Source organism: Tenrec ecaudatus, chromosome 9, assembly GCF_050624435.1.
Source record: "Tenrec ecaudatus isolate mTenEca1 chromosome 9, mTenEca1.hap1, whole genome shotgun sequence".
Taxonomy (NCBI): domain Eukaryota; kingdom Metazoa; phylum Chordata; class Mammalia; order Afrosoricida; family Tenrecidae; genus Tenrec; species Tenrec ecaudatus.
Window position 1 is genome coordinate 151215538 of NC_134538.1, and position 16961 is coordinate 151232498.

The 16961-nt window shown below is 54.0% G+C and overlaps 1 protein-coding gene across 1 annotated transcript in view; it reads right to left on the reverse strand.

The window, feature by feature from the left end:
- Positions 1-16961, reverse strand: part of PLXNA4 (plexin A4) — a 457211-nt gene that overhangs the window by 158592 nt on the left and 281658 nt on the right. Inside the window, exon 4 of the mRNA XM_075558680.1 lies at positions 13361-13492. Within this exon, the coding sequence (XP_075414795.1) occupies positions 13361-13492 (132 nt within the window). The remainder of the gene's footprint in view (positions 1-13360; positions 13493-16961) is intronic.

The window sequence follows — 16961 nt, forward strand, 5'->3', positions numbered from 1 at the left end:
TCATCCCCACAGCCACAACAATGCCGACTGCGTGTCTGGGGTTTTCTTTATCTGTCAGCACAATCTCAAATTCCTCACGATAGGGGTTGCTGGGCCCTGGAAAGTTCTAGGAGGGATGGGGCTCACATGTGGGGGGAAGGGGGAAGAAGAAACTGACCCACATTCCACCCAGATTCTGCACAGTGGGTTCCACGGGCCCCCTGAGCGGTCCTGAAACAACAAACTCCAGCATGCATTGGGGACAGGATTACAAAGTATGGGGCGCATGACACGCAGACATCAAGACACAATTCCTGTACGGACAGCTGCGAAGTTTTCTACCCTAACAACCAGCTGTCATGAAATGGGAGAGGGAAAAAATATATATATATATAAATATATAATATATATTAATATATATAATATATATAAATCTCCTGAAATGGGTTTGTTACACATCCAAGTGAGGGAAAATACATACATACACAAATATATATGCATGTTATATATTTATATATTAGATTATATGTTACATATATTTTAACTGTAGCACAATGCAACAATATCATATGTTTATATATATATGCATATCTATCTCTCTGTATGTAGGGAGATATAGCTGGTTGGGAGCATGTGCTCCAAGTATTTATTTATGAAAAACATAAATGTCCTACTTATTAACATGATCACATTATCTAATGTACACAAAATTAGGAAAGGGGAAAAAAAAGAAAAAGCGAGATAAAGATAAAACAGGCTCTTCGCTTTAATTGGATTTTATGAATGCGGGAATGCATTTGACCATCCCTAATAAAGTGATTGTCGCTAATAGGGGTGAGTGCGATTTGTTGGGATGGATTTCATTAGGTTTGAAAATCCTGGTCTAGCCCTTGGCAATTCTGAGATTCTAAGGCCGAGGGTCCAATTACACAGGCATGTGACTTTCAGCGCTGCCATGCACAAACGCACCCTTCAGAGGCAGAAGATGCCCACAGCACCCTGTTGTCTGCGCCCACTAAGCGCTGGAGTTGACCATCATTTATCTCATGGGGACACGCATGTGGTGGCGGTGGAGCCTCAGCTTGCAGATTTCCAACTTCTCCGACCGACACACACCCGCTCTTCACGCGACACATTGGACGGAAGATATTGCATGTACATGTCCCTAAACGAATGGGTCGGAAGGGGCAGACCTCTGCCTTGGGAATATTCTGAAGCAGGCTAGCCCAGAGTCCCCACATGTTCAAAGACGGTGGAGGGGGATTCATTTATTTTCAGCTGTAGCATGCGCAACAAAATCACACCTCGATGTTAACACAGCAGCTACACAGCCTCCTTCCCCTCACCATGGTTTCCGCAGCCCAGGCATCCCATCCAGAAGGGGGGGGTCTCTTGTGTTCTGGGGGGGGGGTTCCCTCTTTGTTGTTTCAGCTCTCTGGGAAAATGAAGCCGCCTACTTCTGACGGCTGCTAGTCAGCACAGAGGAGACCAGCAGATGGAACAAATGTGCAGATGCATTCCCAAGAAAGAGAAAAGAAAGACTTAACTATGTTTCCATAACCAGAACACCTCAGTGTGGCATCGAAGATTGTAATGATCCGCCCAGGTGGCACTGGTTGCTTTTCCTAGGAGATCTCCAGGCCCTTCTTCTGAGTCTCTCTTCGTCCGGAAGCTCTGCTTGACACGTGTTCAGCATCCGAGCAATGCACAAGACCCCTGGCCAGGAATCACACCCACGTCTTCTGCATGCAAGAAGACCACTGAACCCTGACCTTGATACTGTGGCTGTGCGGGGCCTTCTGGCCAGTTCCGCCTCCTTGCGACCCGGTTGACAACAGAAAGAACCTCCCCCCCACCCCCCGGGTCCGACGCCATCCGGAAAACCACTGCTACGTTTGAAATCAATAGTTGCAGCCACTGCATTGCTCCTATTTCATTGACAGTCTTCCTCTTTTTTTTTAACCCCCTTTTTTTTGCTGAACTTCTTTGGTACCAAACTCGGCGCCTTTCTCCAAGGGAGATTCCTTCCTGGTGGAATAAACATGTCTAAATATTGACAAAGCCTAACTTTCCCATATAAAATGCTAAAATAAAGTGCTACTTGTTTCTTTCCTTGCCCCCTTGGTTAATTCTTCATACCCAAGTGCACCCACAAGGGGCAGAAAGGATGTCGAAGGTGGTAGAGTCTGCCGAAACATTCTGGAGAGAAACAAAAATAAACAAACGCCCTCTCTCGCATCACCGTGGATTTAGGTATTTTGGGCCATCGGCTCTCAACGTAGACAGCTGAGACGGAGTAATACATATCCGAGAATACACAGTGTTCTCTAAAGGAAGGCCCATCTGAGAAGATGCAGTTAATCCCAGGTGAGCGGTACACAGCTGTGAATGGCAATGCTGGAGAACAAGACTGGGTTTTCATAAAATTTGTGACTTTCTGAGGAGAACAGGGGTTGAGGGAGAGTCCAGTTGGAGGCTGTGCTCAGAGCTGACCGGAGTTCTGTGAGCCCAGGAATACGGGGACCCTGGTGCTGGGCGTGACTGTGAACAGGAGCAAGTCCAGGAACAGCGGCCAGTCCACCCTGAAGTCCAGACCCTGAATTCATGGTGACCCCATACACAGAGGGAGCAAACCATTATGAGCCTTGGGGTTTTCATGGCCTGGTTTTCAGCAGTAGATCCCTGGGCCTTTCTCCGGCACCTGCTTTTGTCTCGAAGCTCTGCCAAAGCCTATCATCCACATGGAAGCCTCCACTGACTGGTGGGTGGGGGTCCTGCTTCAGGTGCAATGGCCAGAAGCTGAGCATTGGTCCTCTCCGTGTTGCTGTTAGGTGTTAGTTGAGGCCGCTGTCACTCAGAGTGACCCGGCTGGTATATATAAAACAGAACAAAACACCACCCAGTTGTGGGTCATCTCACAATGGTGGTTCTGTTTGAGCCCAGGGCTGCAGTCACGGTGACAATCCACCTCCTGGACATCTGCAGTGCCTCTGTACTTTATCAAGAAAGACGTGCTGCTCCAGGGGCTGGTCTCTCCCAACATGTCCCAAGCATGTAAGACTGAGTCTCCCCATCTTTTCCCTCCAAGGAGCAAAGATGTGCTTCCTCTGAGACAGCTCCTTGTTCTTTTGGGCAGTCTGAAGACTTTCAATATTTCTTCCCCAGCACCATCGTTCCAACACATCGGTTTCCTTCAGTCTTCCTTATTCAAGGTCCAACCTTCTCCTGCTTATGAGGTGACTGAAGATGTCATGGCTTGGGTCAGGCAATGCCTTAATCCTCAAAGTAATATCCTTGCTCCTTAGCACTTTAAAGAGGTTTCGTGCATCAGATTTACCCAGCACAATTGTGTCGTTTGATCTCGTGACTGCTGTATCCCTGGGCATTGATGGTGGATTCAAGCAAGATGAAACCCTTGGCTACTTCAGTCTTTCCTCCATTGATCATGACCTTAACCTGTTGGCCCAGTTGTGAGGGTTTTGCTCTTCTTTACATTGAGTCGTCAATCACACTGAAGGCTGATCTCCATCAGAAAATGCTTCCACTCTTCCTTCGTGCTTCTAGTCTTCCTCGTGGCAGGTAAGAATCCTACCCTGGGGCCGCCATGCTTCCTCAAGGAAGAAGGTTGGCCACAGCCAGTCCTGTGGGATACTGGGGCGCTCAGTACCTGCCAACACAGACTTGGGGGCAGGAGTTGATGCCGATCCAGGCAGTCTACACTTTCTGTCTTTCTTGGACCCACCACCACCCGTTCCCACAAACAACTCTGAGCCCAGTAGGCCTCAGAGGATATAGGAATGAATTCATGAAGTACCATATTATATCCAGGACTTTTTCAGTACCATCTGTTGTTGGCGGCCACTGAGTCCGCCTGGCTTCATGGTGACCCCACGTATACCAGACGAAAGCTTCACGATGGTTGGTTAAGCCCAGAGGTCATTGTTGTGGGTGCTGTGTGACTTGAGGGCCGTCCAATCCAGGGGTTTCCCTTCTGGCACTAAATCAGACAATACTTCCCTGTGACTCACAGGGTCTCCACTGGCTAATTTCCAGAAGTTGCTTTCTGGGCCTTTCTTCCTTTTCTGCTTTTGTCTGGAAGCTCCCTAAGACATATCCATCTTGGGTGACCCTGCTTGCAACACCCCTGGCTTAGTTTCCAGTCAGCTGTCCTACAGTACGTTGGCTGACCCATGGAATCTACAAGCTCTCATAATTGTGAGTGGTGGACCAGTGATGAGGAAAGCGGAGATTGACTGCATCCTCCCTCGTCCAGTGTGTTAAGAATTGGATGTACACAGGGTAGTGGATTCATTGTAGTCACCCGAACCCCAGGAACCAGCCTGCATCCATCTGACTGTTGAGGTCCTTGATGTAGTGCCCAGAGTCCAAGAACTTGCCCAAGGCCACAGAGGTCGAAATCGGCAGAGCCAGCCCTCAATCCAGGGCAGGCAATACCAAAGGTCACTCTCAGAATTCCCTTCAAGTCCCCGGCGGGTCACCAGACAGCCTCCAGCACCAGCTGTGCCACATTTTCAGGAGGCCACACCCTATGCCCGTCTCTCCCCACCCTCTCTTTGTTCAACTCAACTTTCTATTCAATCAGTCTCATGAGCCGCCTCGCCCCCTCCCCCACCTCAACCCTCCTTCGTTCCTTTGCAAAGACCCCACGCGTCTCGTCTCCCAGGCAGTGTCAGACCCCCGTCTCCATTGTCTCCTCATCACCTTTGAAACGTCCTGAAGACGCCCAGCAGATCTTACGCTGCCATTCCTAATTCCACCTTTCACGCATCTCCTAAAGTCACGTGGCCTCACCGATGCCAACTCGTCATCTTGAACAATGGCAGGAATTAACATGCACCTACTTAACATCTGAATCGTCTCATCAACATGCACGACGAGTCCGCAGTTTACCCCAATCTCCGGCATCTCCAGGCTCGCTGCTTCCTGCAGAACTTAAAGCACAACTCCACCTGAGCAGGAGGAAGGGGCTCACTTCTAGGCAGGCGGCAGGCACACAGATGTGCTTCCTTCACACCCACCCTTAGGAAGAAGGGAAAAGGGACTGAGGGGGTCACCCACACAAGGGAAGCTTGGGATGCTCTTGGGGAAACATCCCTAGATCTGGGACCTCCAGATCAGAGGCCTTGCCTGGACACACAACCGTACAGGACAGTGTGTCCCTGACAGCTGGATGGCTCTTCTTCCCCAAGAACAAAATCCACAAGCAGGAAAGCCGCCCTGGTGAAGCACACGGATGCTAATTGAGAGGTTGCTGGTTTGAACCCACCTGTTGCTCCATGGGGGAAAACTCTGACAGTCTGCTCCTGTAGGATTGACAGTCTTAACCCCCTTTGGGCCATTCTATGCTGTCCAATACAGTCACTATGAGTTGGGGCTGACAGCTGCAGTGGGTGTAGGAGCCCTCTTGTGTCAATGCCCTTCAATGGGAGAGCCCTCTCCCCTCACCCTGTGGGGCCTAACCCAAAGGGCCACCAGGGCTCCTCGCTGGCATAGGGTAGGTGCTTAAATACACCCATGGGGGTCTGCAGCAAGGCAGAGCTGCAGCGCTTGGCCCTGCCCGCTTACCCTACAGTGGGGCCTGTCTTGTCTCTAAGTGGCATATTACAAGCAGCTAGCTGCCTCTGCAGTGGCACGGAGCATGCCCCCAAAGCATTGGGCACTGGCGATGAGTGCTGGAGAAGTCTGCTGTCAGGGCAATGGTCGGAGACAGAGGCTGAATGGAGTTCAGGACGAGAGCTGCTGACGCGGCTTCCTGATCACTGGGACGCCTCGTCCTCCCTCCGTCTGCCTCCCTTGCCCACCCTGATCGACCTTGGTTCACCTGCTCGTCTTCTGTTGGTTGGAGGCAGAGAGAAGGGAACTCAGTGTCCCCATCTGCCCTCCAACTCCTAGAAGAGATGGAGCCAGAAGCCTTTTTGGCTGTCCGGCTTGTCATAATGGGATCCGCATGTATTAAAATTCCACCCCCAAATCGGATAGAGATGACAAAGATAACTCCATGGAGCCCCTTCAAGGTGACACAGTCCTCCCTGTGAGTGGGACAGCATAGGCTCCGGCCTTCAGTCCCTGGAGGGCAGTGCTAGTAGGTTTGGGAGAGTGCCCTCATCCTGCACTGAGAGGCTTTGCATGGACAGGGGTGCTGATCTCTGGGCTGAGCTGGCCGTTAGCCGAAGAAGGAGTTGTCTAAGTGAGCCCGCCCTTCCAAAAGCCCTTTTCTGAACAGTCACAGTGATGCCGCCCCTGCTCTTAGTTTACAACGAGCCTGCTCCGTGGGAGGCACTTCCCCAAGCTCCTCCTCACTTACTGAACGTCGCGCGATCTGACATCGCACATTGACACCTAAGAGTCCAAATCTCCCATCAGACTATCTTGGGCATCACTGATGTTCACCTGGCTGGGATGAGTGCCGAGCTGTACGGTGAGAGGGCAGCTCGCTGCTTGGGAGGGGTTCTCAGTCCATTGGGCTGGGGCAGGAGTCTCAGTGGTTTGGCAGTTATGTGATGATGCAATTTGGCAGTTATAGAAATGATACAATCATCCCATTTGTGCTGAAAGCGGTCTCCTTTCCCACAACACAGGGTGGGTTTCACACCTGGTCCGGGGAGCCTCGCCATGTCCCTGAGTGAGGAGTGACTGGGTACACTGTAAGCCGAAAGGCTCTGAGAGGTAACATCATCGTTCCCATTTTACTAAGGAAGAAATGGAAGCACAAACTCCACAGGTGGCCTGCTCTGGGCGGCAGACTTGTGCAGAGGGCCAGGGTGAAGCCCAAGTCCATCCCGTATGCCCCATGGTGCCGGCGTCTGCAGCCTGCACCTGCCACCTTCTGCTTCGCCACGGATGGGTTGCAATGTCCAGCTACTGCCATTGTTCAACCCAGGAGATGTTGGGCTATTAGAAGCCTTCTCAGTCAGGTGTTTGAGCCCTTCCCAGACCACACTCAGGTGATTAGAGACTCCCAAGCTGGCAAGAAGCAGTTCTGTGGGGAACAGGAGCGATGGTGGCAGGCTGCCTCCTCCTGCCTCCTCTGCATGGGGTCTGCCTCTGCCCAGGTCTCTGTGGATGTTCTGAAGCCCTGGCACCGAGGCTGCAGGAGGCCTCTGGCCTCAACCTGCCTCTGTTGGAACCAAGGAAGAAGGAGGGGCCAAGGAGCCTCTTTCTTGAGGTAGAGTGGGGAGCCTGGATGGCTCCCGTCTCCTCTTTCTGCCCACCACCTTCAGGTCCTTTTGCCTAGGCCTGTGTCCCACCACCTGTCTGCTGGTGTATCAGGCGTTGGTGGTGGTGTGTGTGTGTGTGTGCACACATGTGTGTCTGTGATGCTGGACACTCTGCCACTGCTTTTTCAAATACCAACGGGATCCCCCATGGCGAACAGGGGCCTGCAGAGCTTGCAGACTAAGACAGGCTAGGACAAAAGGCCGGATGAGCTCCTTCTGCAAACGAGTCCCTGAAAACCTCATGGGTCCCAGCAGACCTTGCTGGCTTTGGGCACATCATCAGGGCAGCATGGTGGGGGAGGAGGGCCAGTGAGGGGGTGGAGGCAGGGGTGGGGGTATGCTGAAGCAGCTATCACGATGAGCTCGCACGGCTGCAATGGTGAGGACCGTGCGCTGTCTGTCTGTAAGACTCCCGTGAACGAGTCCACCCCCATGACAGCCATCCATCTATCTAGGCTGGTTCTGGCCTCAGCAGGGATGGGGTTCAGAGACTTCCTGCAGGGAGGCCTTGAGGAGAAAGTGGAATATGTGATGCGCCGATGTGAGGACCATAAAAATGGATGGTCGAAGGGGAATGGCTCTGCTCTGCAGACTGCCCCTCCTCCACATCCAGACGTGGAGAATCACTAAGTGAGAGTGTCAGTTAAAAAAAGCGAAAAGAATGGGGCTCCCACTCCCCCGGAGAACCCCGTCACGGGAAGGGGGCCCGGAGGCTGCCCATCTGAGCAGTCTTGGGTCCTCAGGCATCCTCTCTATCTGGTCGGTGACTCTGGACCAGTGCCTGTGTCCTGGCCTACTGCAGCTGGGGCAGTGGGTGAAGCAATCCCCAGGGCCCCCTGAATCCTTCCTAGGTGTTGTGATCCTCAAGAAGCCAGGTGGCAGCCCCTTGTGGCAGCAGGGACCTGGGGAGGCATGCGTCTTCTCTGTCTGGCTTCCTTTAGCGCTGTGGAGACGGAACAGAGCTGTGCTGTCTTCACCGAGAAGCAAGGGGACATTTGCCGGAACCTCCGGGAGCTTCTCCCAACACATGTGAAGGCTGCTGCGGGGAAGGGAGGCGGGAGAGGAGAAGGGGGAACTGGCCGGAGTGGCACTGAGTGGCTGGCTCTTCTCTCTCTGGGGCCTGCGGTGGCGGCGTGGCTGTCACTCACTCCTGGCCACGCGAACGTGCGCTTTCCAGGGAGCTATCAGTATGGGGCCTTCCAGGAGTCGACGTCCACATAGGCTTGTCATGGTGTCAGACATGCAGATGCCAACTGGAGTGCACAGCTCTGTCCACGCGGAGCCATGACAGAGGGACAGCTGTGCTGCTGCCAAAGCCACCTGGTGAGAGCCCTGGGGTGGGGGGAGTGTCCCAGGCTGCAAAGGGACTCCTTACACCCCTTTACACCCCAATGTGTCCCTTCTCGCAAGACTGTTTTCACCGCTCTGTTTAAGACTGCAACCTCTGCACTCCTTCAGGGGAAAACGGGTCTTCTGCTTCTGAGAAGAGTTACCCACCGTGTTTCTCAATCTGTGGGTCGCGACCCCCTGGGGGGGGTCCAACGACCCTTTCACAGGGGTCGCCCGATTCATAACAGTAGCAAGATTACAGTGATGTTGTAGCAATGGAAATCATTTTTGGTTGGGGGTCCCCATGACATGAACTGTATGGAAGGACTGCAGCGTGAGGAAGCTTAAGCACTGTGTTACAGTCATGGAGTCCCACGGGGCAGACCTACCCTGGCCTGCAGGGCCCCGTGAGTTGGAATTGACTCAGTGGTGATGAGGTTTTGTGCTCATTTGTTCTTTCTGCCCCTTTCTGTTCTTCTGATGCGTCCAACCTGCTCTGGCATACAGGAGTCCCATACACTCCTGAACTCCTGGAGCGGTGTCCCCAACCTTCCTCCCACCGCGACCCTTTCACACAATTCCTCATGTGGTGGTGACCCCCCCACCATAAAATTATTTTTGCTGCTACTTCATCACTAATTTTGCTACTGTTATGAATTGGGCGACCCCTGTAGAAGGGTCATTTGACTCTCAGTGGGTTTGAGACCCACAGGTTGAGAACCGCTGGCGTGGAGCCTATGTGCTCTTCCCCTGCCTCCGCCTCCCCTAAGTCCAGGACACCTGTCTGAGTCTTCCCGCTTGTAGCGTCTCAGTCCAGGCTGGTGCCTGGCACTTAGCAGGTGCTCAGTAAACGGCCGATGGACGGACGAGAGCGTCAAGCTTCGGGGTGCCTGATGAAGCCAGTCACGGGCTAGCAGAGGGTCAGGGGAACTCTCTAAATGGAGCCGGCCAGCTGTGTCCCTGGACCTGCTTTTCCGGAGACTCGGCCAGTAGGTTGAGCTACCTCCACCCCACCTCCACTCCACCATCATACCCCACCGCCCTGCCTCCTCAGGCTCTAACTCACAGGTGGGTTTGGGGGCATCTCCAGGTTACTCCTCAGCATGGGGTGGGACAGGCAGTGGGGTCCTTGGCATCTGGAAGCCCCCTACCAGCCCTGACTGATGGAGGCAAAAGCACAGCATGTGTTGGGGCCTCTGCCCTTCTGAGCAGGTGAGCCGAAAGCAGGTGAGGGATGTTGGAGCTCACAGAGACATCTGGGCTCCGCCCAGGTGCTACCACCCAAGAGCCTGGCCTAGGTGTGGGGCTGCTGCTCTCTAGGGGGTCACACTGGGTGCCGCAGGACGCCTTCCCCTCCTTTATCACCCTGCTGACACTTCCTGTCACGTCCCTCAGGGCCAGGCAGCCTCATATCGCCATGCTTTCTGCATGCCTGGATGTTCCCCGGGACCCTCTGGGAGCTAGGAAATAAAGTCCCCACACAGCCAGGTGTGTGCAGAGCAGGGACGCACTCGCAGGGGCACCCAGACTGCACAGGTCCAGGAAGGCACGCACTCCGGGCACACCCACACATACACACATGGTCGCGTGCATGCACACACAACCGCCAGGTTTACCTGGGCTCACAAAGAAAGAAAACAGGTCTCTGGTGACAGAGGGCCACAGACCCAGCAGTGAGCATGAGTGCCCCCAGGATGAGCGTTTGGCCATTGGTGCCCCACTGGGGGAGACGAGGGGTGAGCAGACCCTGCACAGGGCAGGCTGTCAACAGGGAGTGCAGCCTGAAGGGCCCCCCAGGGCAGCCTGGGGAGCCCTGCACTGTGTACCTACCTGCACACTGTCATTCCACCCTCCTCACCACCCCATTCCTGTGTCCCCACTGCCAGCCTCATTCTCCAACTGGGCACCTGTTCTTCCCACAGCTCACCCCACTGGTGCCCTTCCATATCCTCAAAACACAAAGTCACCTGCCCACGGCCAGCCCTCTGAGTTTGTTGTTTCTCTGTCTCACGCCCCCCTCCCAGGGAACCCCGAAGCTGGTTCCCCTGCTTGGTTACCAGCCCTCGCCAAAGGTACCCCAAAGGTAACACCTGCCCCTGACTTTCAGTGGTCATTGTAGTCACCTTTACCTGACACAAGGTACTCATTCCCTAGTCCCTTCATTCACCGGCCATCACCGGCCTCTGCCCAGTGTGGATGTGCATGGGCCGCCTGGTGTCTCAAGTCTCTAGAAAAGGCCGCTGTTGTCCCAGTGGATGCCAACCCTTCCCGAGCCCATGTGATTGCGGGACACGGACCCACGTGGTTGTCTGCCTATCTTTGCGGGAGCAGATGGCAGGGTCTTCCTCCTTCACAACTGCGGGGTGGGTTTGAACAGCCGACCTCCCAGTTAGCAGCTGAATGCTTACCTGCTGTGCTCTCAGGGCTCCTTACAGACCCTTCGAGCTGCCCGTCTGGGCCTGCAGGGCTCAGGCACTGAGGAGTCAGCTCAGTCGGGAAATGTGTAGCGTTTATGTGCACATATGTGTGTGTATGTGTGCACCACACACGCCATTCTCTGCCTCTATTCACCATGTGACCCTAACCTCTTCTCCCCCACCCAGCCTTCAACATGCAAGAGCTGGTCACGGGGCCGAGGAAGGTGGGAACCTGAGCTGTGTTCCACTCGTGAATGGGAAGACCGTGCCCATTGAGATCTCTAGAATGCTCTTTCACTGCAGGTCCACTAACTGCTTTTCCACTGCCAAATTTGGAGACAACCTTTTTCTGCAGTTTTCCAAGATTGTCTTCCCACACGGTGTTTCCCAGTGTGGCATCAGACAAGTCAGAGGGAGGTCTGGAAGGAGCGGGGACCGTGTCCCTGTCCTGGAAGACCTGGCCTGAGAAGGGATGGAAGGGAGTTGAGGAGAGAGGGCTGCTCCTTCAGACAACTCCTCCTGGCTTGCTGAGTTCCCAACAAGACCCGGCTCCCGCTTGGTGGCATCCATCCTCTCATATCTCTAGCAAGTCTTTGGGTACCATCTCCCAGCAGCCGAAATGGAGACCCTGAAAGGCGGCTCTTAAAAGATGAAGCTCCAAGCTCAAATGGGCTCTCATCTGCAGGAGAGAGCCACCAGCCTGACTCGGGTGGCAAGGTCCTTGGGGTGGAATTGCCGACTAGTCCCCCTCCTTCTGGAAGGAGCAGCTCTTGAACGGGGGATACCTTCATGCAGTCTGATGCTGCCTTCCTTTCCAGCTCAGCTAAGCCCACAGTTCCCAGCATGCCCCGCCTGGCAAGCTTGAATGGGGGGTGGCCATGCTATTAGAGAAGGTGAGTAGGCTCAGGGCTAAGACCCAAGGACCCAGCGGTACAGCCCAGGAGAAGAGCGATGCTCAGAGACCCAGTGCAGCTATCAAGGATGATGGAATGGTCCACACTATTTCCTGTATCTATTTTTTGAAGTTGGCCCCTCAGTCCTTAGAGGCCAGGTATACCCAAGGCCTTGGGGAGCTCTCGGGTCTTCTCCAAAGGAGCCCTTCATCCCACCCAAGAAAGTGGCTTCCTTCACCTCAGCTCCTAGGACCTCGGAGGTGGACAGGGATTGGGAAGGGTGGATTCTATGACAAGGCAGGAAGGCAGACAAACCAGGGAGCAGCCTTCCACCCTGCTAGTGACCAAGTCAGGAGCCCCCAGTTTCAAGGCAACATGGTTCCCTCCTCGGCCTTTACATCAGGTCACTGCCAACGATGGCAGCATCCCCGAGGGGGGCCACAATGGGCCTCAGTGTGGTTGGAGCTGGGAAAGCAGAGTGTCCTACTCCCAGAGAAGATGTCATTGCACTCTCGGGAGGGCGGAGCTGCCTCTGGCCGCCAAGGCATAATGGACAAGCCCCGTGGGTGTTATAATGTGGCATTCATCTCCCCCACTGTGCTGAGAGGGCACAGGCTGGGACAATCCAGACTCTGTCTGCAGGTCCTCCGGGGGGCTCAGGAAGATGAATAAGAGGGGTCTCAGCTCCTTGAGGTCGCTTCATATTCATGGGCTGGGCTGACTACACCCGGGAACCACTATCCCATGAAGAAATGACAGGAGCAGAGGTGCGGCTGTGCCAACTCACACTGGGGTGGGGGTAGCAGGGTGGGAGGGAGAACACTCAAGGGAGGCAGTGAATTCGGAGATGCCAGGAAGTACCCCCAGATGCATTAACCATCCGAGGTGGCTCAACCTTCCTTGGCCTGCTGATGGTATACGATACCTGGCCTGAGTTCAGGGAGCCCCAGAAGTCCCCCCACCTGGGCCGCATCCTACTGTGTGCCAGGGACCAGCAGTCCCCAGCCCTGGCTTGCTCCACCCAGCTTGCCTCGGTAGATTTCCCCCGAGGTTCCATGAGAGAATTGCTGCTGCCCGAGATGACTAGGACACAGGCTGCGTCACCTCACCCCTTATTCACACAGACCCTTCCATGAGGTTCTCTCTACGGAGCACTCTCAGCAACAAATCCTTATCCCTGCGGGGGTCCTGGGGCCAGGAAACCGAGTTTGGAGAGGGAAATCTGGAGCCAGAAATGGACAGCTCTTCCAGTTTCTTCAAAAATGAGGAGAGACTGGCCACCCCGAACCCACACGTACCACCCCATGTTGAAGCCTGGGATTGATTCTAGGCACCCTGATGTTGTCAATGTTTCAGCCCCCGTGGGCTCAGTCCTTAGACAGCATTAACACAAGGACACACTTAGAGCACCCTGGATCCATGCTCGGAGCCTGCAGCTGTCTACCGGCTCATGCAGAGCCACTGCATGGCCACAGGCTGGTGACGAGCACACTCTGAGCCTTACCTGCCTCTCCGACATGATGAACAGCTCCTCGTGGTCTTTGGAGAAGGCCATATCCCGGAGAACAGGGCCCGTGTCCACCGCCTGCACCGTCTCGTACTGGTGGGCTTTGCCGCTGGGCCCATCGACGCGGATCTGCGGAGAAGAGGCACAGGGGAGCCCAGGTGAGTTCGGACGCTGTGTTATTCGCAGTCAGCTCCCGAAGTCAAGTCCAGGAAGGGAGCTCAGAGCCCAAGGGCAGGAGAACACACACTCGCCAACGGGGAAGGAGGGTTGGCGTAGGGAGCGGCCCACCAGAGGAGAGGAGGCTTCACCCACCTTCACTCATCCTCCTGCCGCCTGCTCAGCCCTTGGCATCTCACTCCTAGCTCTTTGGAGGAGGGAAGGAGCTGGCATTCGGGGAGAGTGTGGCATGGGCGAGCAGAGGACCGCTGAGGTTGACTTAGCTACTGCTGAAAGGCAAGACTTCTTGCTGCATCTGTTAGCAAGCTGTTTATTAGCCATTAGTCTAAGACCGATACAGCCACTGTCATTTCAGAGATTTTGAAAGCAAGCTAAAACAAACAAGCATTTGTTAGCAGAAGGAAATTTAGTGAGCCGACCCTTGGAAATAGCTGCCAAGATACAACTATGGTCCCGGCTGGGAGCCAGGCAAAGAGCCAGCCCCAGGAGTTGTGCACCACAAGGTCTCTTTTGGGCCATGGAACCCCTTGGTGGATGCAGGCCATCTGGGAGGAGATGTTAGAGGCTCAGCTGTCCTGGGCATTCTAGTCAGGTCCCCAAGGAAGAGGATGCGGCATCCCAAGAACAGGTGCTTCAGACATGAGACATGTTGAAACAGGACAATGCTTAGGGGAGTAGACAGATAGCTCCTGAGTCATCTGCAAATCCTTCCTAGAATGGTGGCTTGGATGGTGCTAAGACCCTGGGAATGGCTTTGATGCACACCCTCCTGAAGACTGAGGCCCAATCTCGACAACATAAGTGCTTTCCAGCTCTCACTGATGTCCCTGGAGCCTGTGGGTGCTGTCCTTGCCCCCGAAGCCATCCCCAGTCTCAGCACGTAGCGCCAACATAACCTCTGCCGAGCGCTAACAATCGCCCACCGAAGCAGAAACCAACATCCAGAAATGTAGGGATGCTGACTGGGGGGAGGAGGGCGTGGGATTACCAAACTGGGTTAGACGTCATTAGCATAAGACAAACACATCCAGTGTGATTTCAGAGATTTTAGTAGCAAACTAAAACAAATACAAGCAATTACATTCTGAACGTTCCCATTATGCACCCTTATTTTTTTCAAGTCTTACGATTTAATATTTAATCTCTTGTGACATCAAGGAGATTAAAAACGTTAGCCAGAAGAACTGTGTTCCAGGCAAGACAGCACTGCACGTTCAAGGCAACGGGCCCCTTCAGGTCACCTGAACGTGGGCCTCCTCTCTTTCTGCTGAAGTCACTCACCTGGGACCCCAGGCTATGTTGAATTTCAGGTTTGCTCATATCTGGTTTACTTCCCCTTTGGGCACCCTTTATAGGCCTTTCCGAGAATCCAGGGGTGAAAGTGTAGCCCATCATTCTGCATTCATACAATTCTCTCTGTCCGACGGCTTCAGGTTCATTGAGTACCCCTTGCATGATCTTTCCGGTGTCCACCCTCCGCCTGGGCCGGTCCCTGATGGGCACCAATGGGCCAGCTTCATTGCCCCCTCATTCTGCTAGGATCAGCAGAGGCAAACCAACACCGACCAACACAACGCTGGTCCCTGGCCCCAAGGCCGGTTCCGGGGGATACACTCAAGGTGGAGCGGGGACTTCGGTTTTGCAATGGGCTGAAAGATCCCTATCCTCAATCATCGCAAACACCAACCCGGCTGTGGAGGCACCTCCGACGGCTGGCGAGCCCATGTGTGTCCAGATAGAACCGTGTTCCATCGGGCTTTCGAAGGCTGCTCTTCCACAGAAGTCAACTGCTGAGGATGCTTTCCCAGGTGTCATGGCACCATCGAAGGACCCTTACTCCTCAGCAGGGACAAAGACCCGCAGCTCAGGGACCTGTTGGCAGTCCTCTGGTGGCCAAGAGGGGAGCAAAACAGGGAAGGCCAAGGGCAGAGATGGAGAGCAATGCTCTGCGATGATGCACTTGAGCCAATGCCCGGCTCCAGGCTCTTCCTCACAATTGAGGAGAGACACAGAACATCCTGATTGTTAGAACAATGACAGGTGAGGGCAGGGGAAGGCCGGGACATTGAATGACTAGCCCAAGCTTCAGGACAAAGTGCAGGGGCAGAATTCGAAGCTCAGCAGAACACCGAAGTCTGTGCATGTCCTGACACGCCCCGCCCCACAGATACACACCCAGGAGACGTGAGAGAGCTTATTCCTGGTGGAATCTCCCAGTGCCTTCTGTGCAGTTCCCTTGGAGGGAGAAGGCTGAGCGCAAGGTTGGTTGCTGGTCCCTACGATTTCGGAGCCTCTGCCACTTATTCCGGGCCTTGATGTGCGCACACCTGAGCTTAGCAAGTGTTTATTAAACGAATGAAGGAATACTCAAGTGAAGTTAGCACTCCTCTTTGCCGGCTCCCCATTAAACTCATAAAAAAATTAACGAAGGCAAAAGAATTACAGGAAGAGAGGCAAACTGAGCCCTGGACAGAAAAATGTCTTAGATTCTAGTAGCTCTCCTTCTCCTGTGCCCACCCCTAAGCCACCAGATGTCCACCCTGCCCAGGCCCTTTCTTAATCTCAATGAAATTGGGAGTTCGCACAAAACCAATTGGGATTACCACCCAAGTCTGACCAGCGGTGATGGCCTTGGCCCCCGGCCCAGTGGAGCTTCAGCCCCAGCTGTGTGTCGGCTCACGAGACTGATACTGAGAGTCCTGGCTGGTGTCCAGTTACTGCCGGCTGGTGGCAGGGGCCAACTCCCCTAGGGAATGGTAGCGGAACTAAGTCCCATCCAACACCCCTTGGTCTGATCCCCAAGAGAAATTGGATTCAATGCCTGAGCAGCCCCAACTTCTCTGCTCTTTAGCATGAAGCTGACATGTTGGGTGCAGATAGCCAGCAGAGGAAGTTGGGTGATCTGGGGTCAGAGGCAGGTGTGGTCAGGGGATCCCATTGGGATCTAATTTCATAGGCCTGGCCTTCCCCAGGGAAGCTGGAGGGGCTACAGAGCGGAGACAAGTAATTTGAAAGATATGCCTCTCCCCATCCCCACAACCTCCACCTTGTTCCAGAAACCAGGAAAAAGTGTTCATTGATCCTGCTGTCGACAGAATCTTTCACCCTGCAGAGGGCTAAAAGGAGTTGGGGCGGGGGCGGGTTTTGCTACCTGTTTGGCAATCATTCATAAAATCCAGATACTCTCTGCCAGCTCATGGGTCCTATTATAGACAACAGTGACACGGTGCTCTTGACAGGTGCCTTCACATGGGTTCCGACTCACAGCCCCACTACCTACATACCACACACATTTCCCCATCATGCACCGTACTCATGATTCTTGTTAGACTTGAGCCCATTGCTGCAACCACTGGGTCAGTCCACCTTGCCACAAGTCTTCCTCTTTTTCGCCACCCCTCTACTCTACTATGCATGATGT